A 6,745-nucleotide genomic window follows, 5' to 3' on the forward strand; every position below is an offset into this window, starting at 1 on the left:
AAGGAGAAGGAGATGAGCCCTCTAGGGCAGCACTGCTGGGGGTTAGTCAAGTGTGACTTTCAAACTCCCTTCATCTTTGTGCCCTTCAGAACAGCACAGGCTGTGTTTAAAAGGTCTGCAAATGGAGAAACCACAGTTCAGTGATTCTTTTTCTGTTGCTTCTATCACTCTGTAGTCAGCTTTTATCTTTCCATCCATCCAACTTCTATGAAAAAATTCTTAAAGAAATAGCATCTGCTCACACGGAATGGGGAAAAATGTGTAGAATGTCTCTTAAAATAGTAGCGTAAGTGGAAGCTTCTTCTGAAATTAGGGCAGAAGAGTTGCCTGATGGAAGGGTAAAAAAAAAAAAAGGTGTTTCTAGTGGAAAGAATTAACCTGTAGAGTATTTGCTTATTTGTAACCACTACAGAATTTGGTACGATTTTGTTGATCATATGATAATTCCAGCATTCTACAAATGACCTTCTCTCATTTCTTTTTCTTCTGTGAGGACTTTCAAGACCACTTTCTATCATCGCCGTAGTTGGGAAAACTTTTGAGAAAATCTACACTGAGATCAATAGCCAGACGCTTTGTTTTTTCTGTTTTGTAGGTAGTGATGATATGATTTTGTCTCCAAGGAGAATGTACACAGTGAGTCTTCCTCCGGAGGGTTACGCCGCAGTTACTCCAGATGCTATTAGTATTTCAGTTTCTGAAAACTCAGACAGTAGTGCTGACTCAACAGGTAAGCCTGCACGGTTGCTATTATCATGAATTTTTGTCTAAAGAAACTTCTTATCAACTCTTATCAAGTAGATTCAAATTGCAACAATTAAGTATTTAAGCTGTTGCTGCCAGTGGGTGTCACTGTTTTGCAACATAAGCAAAATGAAGATGTACATCCCTATGGGTTCATTTTGGAGTTTGAAGACCAGGTTCAACATTTGGTTGCGGCCGTACGGCGTCACTGATCTTGCTGAAGTTATATGAAGTGTAACTGAAAATAAAGTCTTCTGCCCCTCCCACTCAAATGCCACATGTGTATTCATATTATGCCTGCTTACAGTCATATTGTTTTTAAGAGTAAATGTTAGATAAAGCTGTTTTAATAAGTCTTACTCCTGATGTTCTAAGGAATTGGGAAAGACTTAACGACCTTTCAGATTTACCTCTCCCAATTAGAACAGACCTCCACCTGACTGGAGTTGATGGGGGAAGATATCAATCCTTTAGCATTGAGAGGCTTTCTGATGAGAAACTGTGACCAGTTAACTTCAGAACCAATATTTAGCGTTGTCAAAGGATACAAGAGAAGCCGCACAGAATCTGTAAAGAAGTGGGCTCTAAGTTGACCTCAGTTAAAAACATAGTTTTCTGAATGACATTGCCGGAATTAAGTTGATTCTTATCTACCTTAGAAAGAAGTCAAAAGCTTAGATAAGACAAATTCATTTAGTTTTTTTCAAGTGCTATGTTCCTGAGGGTGTATGTTTGTCCAAAACTGTGTATCATTGTCATCTGCTGCTAGGGGCAGTCTAGAGCAAATAAAATGTCCAGGTGAGCCTGCTGAAGTAAAACACTTCATAAGCAGTATTTATTAAACTACTATGTCTACTTCAGCTTGGAGACTGCCTAAATGTAAGGAAAACCTGAGATACAACCTGCAGATCCAGGAAGGCAAATGCTCCTTGCCTTTGAAAATAGTACCCACAGGGGTGAATTTTCAGCTTGGAAATTGGGTCTACTCTCTATTCTGAGCTCAGTTCAGAATCTGAATACAAGTAAACTGTCAAAATAGCCCAAGTGACTGAAGCAAAGCACAGCGTAACTGATGGCACATCAAGAAAGTTCTTGCTTGGTGTGAAATGGTTTAAAGATGTTTTTCGGACTGGGGAAGAAGTAACTTTACCAGAATAACATAAGAGTCGATCTTGATACTTTTGGGATTATGGATAGGAAGGTGTTCTTAATACACAGCTTCCAGGTGTTGCTTTTCTCTTTATATTAGATAGCATCCACATTCAAATTGCAGAGTCTGTTCCTAGACTGTCCTTAAATTTCAGTTATATAGTTCTCTGTGGACAGTTCATAGGGTTTCTGTTTCACAACGTGTCAGCCTCAAGCTTTTTATTCCGATATTGAAGCACCCTTTCTCTCCAACCATGCCATATAATCTCTGTTTATTCTTTGATGTCATCTCCTTTCAGATATTAGAGGGATGCTCTCCTTCATTGTTTTGCTAATAAGGCTAAATAAAGTCTTAGAATACTTTGTAGGTAAATAGATCTATAACGTAATATTCAGTTTTATGTAGGGACTGAAGTGACTTTTAAATCAAACATTAGAAAGCAGGCCTCTGAACACTACTGCAATTGAGATATATCCTCGTTAAGGTATCAGCCCAGAACTTTTTTTTCAAATTTAATTAGCTTCTGTTTAAAATCTATGAATAAATCAACACATGCTAAATGTTGATATACTGCATAGCAGTGAAGTAGAATAGAATTTAGGATTGTGTTATATCGTCCCTTTTTAGGGTCATAGAAATATTTGTCTGGTTTTATAATGGATAGATTATTGAACAATGGCTTTACTTACCCATTTTTTTAGATTTAACCTTTTCCTCTAGTATTTCAAAACAAATGTACTCAACCATGATAGCCATAAGTAGTGTTCTGGTGTTGCTTAGTGACAGTATTGACTGTTGGATGGGGATCTCTTTTAGCTGATCCCAGTCTCAGTGTTCAGGAAGAGTAGGTGTTGGAGTCCAGCCACTTTTTTAACACTTACCAAATGCATCTGGAATTCTGGGAGACTTATTTTTCTATTGGATTGTTACTTGACTTTACAGTTTAGCATGGAATCAAGAAAAACTAAGTTTGAAGTGATCTTTGGAGGTTTTTAATCTATGTTCTCTTAGCAAGGTAGGTTTGACTATAAATGTCATTCTTGTCAGGTATTTGCCTAATTTGTTCTTAAAAACCTCCCCATAGGGAGGTTTTTCTTACATGCCCTTTTCCATTTGCTCTAGTGTTTTACTGCCCTTTAATGCCAGATCTTTCTTGCTGCAGCTTAAGACCCTTATTATTTGTTCTGTCTGAATACTGATTGCGGAATTACAGGTCTGTGCTCATCCTGCGTGAAAGAGGGACATGATTGACTTTACTTGTGTATGTATTTTATGGTATTTTATTTAAGCATATGCATAAAATCTATTGCAGGATAAAGGCTGTGATTTTAGGCAGTGCTCATAAAATACGAAAGGAACAGTTTAGACAATCACAACATGAATTACTTAGTTTGTTCACCTAGATTTAGTTATATATCCCTTATTTAGATCTTTTTTTGAAAGAATAAAGGAGAGCTCCATCAAGAGCGTTTCACACTGAAGAAAAAAAGAGGAGTGTGCGTGTCTGTATGTATGAACATTCTACATATATATATATATATATCTATTTTGTTTAGAAGTACCTCAGGGAGTCCCGAAAAAACAGTTTCATAAGGTGGAAAAGCAGATCTATTGCTTGTATTGTTTTACTTCTAATATTCTGTGACTATATGATATATTTTGCAGGGCAACACAGTATCTTCTGTGTTTCCTAAAAAATGGAACACATTGTATATGTGCTGCCTTGCTGCCTTCTATAGCCTTTGGACCTAGAAGTAAGGGAAACAAATTCTCTGGGAATTCAAATAAATGGAAACCTGACTCATAAAATAATTTCATTGTTTATCAAACGTGTCTCATGAAAATAGTTTGACCATATCTCAGGATTAAAATTTTTCAGTTGTAACATAGTTGTATATCAGTGTGATTTTTCTATGTCTTTTCAATAAATTAAGAAAACCAAATCCTTGTCTATCTGAATCAACAAGGTTATCAGGATGAATAGATATCCCACAGCTGATACTTCATGGTGTTAAATTAATCTGTGGAAGAATGAAATACTCAGTCACTAGAATACGCATTTAAGACATCAGCTATTTTTGAGAAGTTATTTCAAAGTTAAGTTAATTACAATTATAAATTAAAGTAATTTCTTGTCAGTGCTAAAATATCTTTGGATTTGTCGATTATTATTCTTCTTTAAAGTAGTAGTTACATTATGGTTGATACTGTCAGACTGACATAGATCCTGTCCAGGCTAGCTTCTGAACAAAGAAAAAAAATAAAAAGCAAAGCAGGTCTGCGTCAATATTTCAGTATGTCTTTCTCCATCCTTCTCTGCATGTTGTTTTTAGCACTTCAGATAATTTTTTGAATACTTTTTTCTGCTGTGTCAAATAAATTGTGACCAGTTATACCCGTAACATTACGGAGTCACCTTGTGATGCATGCATAAATGACTAATGGCATGGGGATTTAAAGTTTGTGAAGCACCTTGGCTTCCTCCTGTAACTCTCTTATACATTTTCCAAAGATGGGGGGATAGACTGCACTTTCAGGTTCCTTTTCTTTGTGTAAGCAGGTGATTAATGAACCTGTAGTAATGAGAAATCTAAGAGTGCCTCGTCTTTCAAGAAAATAATGAATATTAAATTCATTCAACACTCTTAGAATAATAAATTAATTGTCTAATTTTTAAAAACTCCTTTGACTGTTTTGGAGGAATTGAGTTACCCTGATGGTGTGATCATGTCAGCCTTCTGTTGACTTCGTTGAGTAACGGGAATTAGACAGTCAAGGGAGGAAATAATGCAGAGAATTTCTTTTGGTTTTCATATGATTTTCGTACTGACTTTGGTCCATGTTAATGCACTGCTAGCTTTCTTTTAGCAAAAGACTTTATACTTTTCACAAGGGTATTAAAATGTGTAATGTTCAAGCTACAGATAAGTTATCATCCATCAAATTCTGGTTGTAAACTTAATATCCTCATAGCTTAAAGCTTGTAGATCAAAATTAATTTATTTTTATTATCTATTTATTGAGAAGTATTTCTTCAGGACTAGTGACTTGAGAGGTACACCATCGTGTTTAGAAGGGTGGTTTATATGAAAGGAGAATCCAGGAAACTTTAATTATGTGTTTCTTAACTTACTAGGAAGCGGTAGCTTAGTTTTGATTTCTTTGGGATTTTAATTTCATAAGATGAAGTTAAATTGTGGAGTTCTTGCTTCTTATTTTAAGATAGGTGCAACAGTAGGAAATGCTGTAACTTGCATTAAAATAAGAATGCTAAAAATGTAACCTTATTCTTTCTAAAAGATAAACTGTATGAGTTTTTTTCTCTAGCAATGTTTCTTCTTGGATACTCCAATTTAAGCTATGATAATAGGATATAGCTTTTCTATTATTATTATTATTATTATTATTTGTGCACTAAACAGTGTACTCGATTAAATTTTCTCTCTGAAGTATTTTAATATTAAAGCCATATTTTCATGTAGAGTCCCAAAGTGGTGTTTGGTGTTTCTTAGACTCATGGCAGAGCAAATTCCGGAACCAGAGACTGTGGAAAATAGAAAGACTATGCATGTAGGAGTTCAGAAATATGCAGTAGTTGAGAGCACCTAGTAGAACAGATAAAGAGAATTCGAATAAAAGAGTTCTTAGGTCGTTTTTATTTTTGATTTCATAACCCATTGTTTTTGTTCTTGTTCTTGTCAAGTCTCACTCATTCTTCCCTCATGTTTTTGAACCATGGTATTAGTCTGATAATATCCTGTTGTTACTATCTTGATAACAACGTACCCAATTTTGGTGAAACCCTTTATGGAGACAAAAGGACCAAGACCTAACTGTGCTTTACTCTGTCTTCTAATGGGTGTGTTATGAGACACAGTTTTAACAAGGAGGAAGAGTCCAGTCTGGATGCTCTGTTCAGTTAGTCAACTTAGAAAAAAAAAAAAAGGGGGGGCGCTGCTTGCTTGTATTTCTCAACCTTTTGGCAGCTGGTAACTCTGGAATAATGTGGAAGGTGGTACTTCTGTGGGACACTTCCCCCTCGAGTTAAATTTGCTTGTTGGCCTGAGGCAGTGCGATTGTACATGATATTTTAATGTAGCTGGCCTTTGGACTTTTGCTTCTTTCAGTTATTCCTGTCAGAAAGGGCAATACTGAGAAGAATTGCTACTGCTGCAGATAGAGGTTCAAGCTGGGGGAATGAATTTAGAGATCTCTGTCATTTACATACAAGTAAATGAAGTTACTCAAATGAGATGCATCCCAGGAAATGGTTAGCTCTGTCAGTGAAGGAGAGGGCCATCGGGGAGGGGTCCGTAGCCGAACTCCTGAAAACTACTACATTTCTTGGGTTCGATTCTGTTGGTGAAAATGCTGGGACTTGCTGGGACTTGCTGATCAGCAAAAAATAAATCTGGTAAAGGCATAATCCGGTAGTCTCTGATCTGTCTTCAGTGTCTTGATTCACTTAAGGTCTAAGGCAGCCATTTTAGGAAGACTTAATAATGCTTAAGCCTGTGTTTGTTGTTAAGGAGATGCTGGTATGAATCATGTGTTGACTCCTTACGTTCTTGGCAGGTGGTTGGGAATGTGAGATGTTACAGAACTGATATACTCAGCACACCAAAGGAACAATATGTTTTAAGCAGCTAAGGTTGGCAGCAAACCTTTTTCACTGGTAGGTAGCACAGGTTGTGAAACTCGAGCGTTATGAACCTTTTTGTAGCCTTCAAACCAGAGGGATCATTAGACTGTGTAATTAAATCTTCTCTACCTGTTAGAGAGGTCTTACCCCATATCGAGCTCAGCAGTTGGTGTTTCAAAAAAAAAAAAAAAAAAAAAAAAAAAAACAAC

General features: G+C 36.3%; 1 protein-coding gene across 1 annotated transcript in view; it reads left to right on the plus strand.

Moving 5' to 3' along the window:
• ERICH1 (glutamate rich 1) overlaps positions 1–6,745 on the plus strand; it is a 53,845-nt gene that overhangs the window by 11,349 nt on the left and 35,751 nt on the right. Inside the window, exon 3 of the mRNA XM_014948917.1 lies at positions 596–730. Coding sequence (XP_014804403.1) covers positions 596–730 — 135 coding nt within the window. The remainder of the gene's footprint in view (positions 1–595; positions 731–6,745) is intronic.

Source organism: Calidris pugnax, unplaced genomic scaffold, assembly GCF_001431845.1.
Source record: "Calidris pugnax isolate Ruff unplaced genomic scaffold, ASM143184v1 scaffold141, whole genome shotgun sequence".
Classification (NCBI taxonomy): Eukaryota; Metazoa; Chordata; class Aves; order Charadriiformes; family Scolopacidae; genus Calidris; species Calidris pugnax.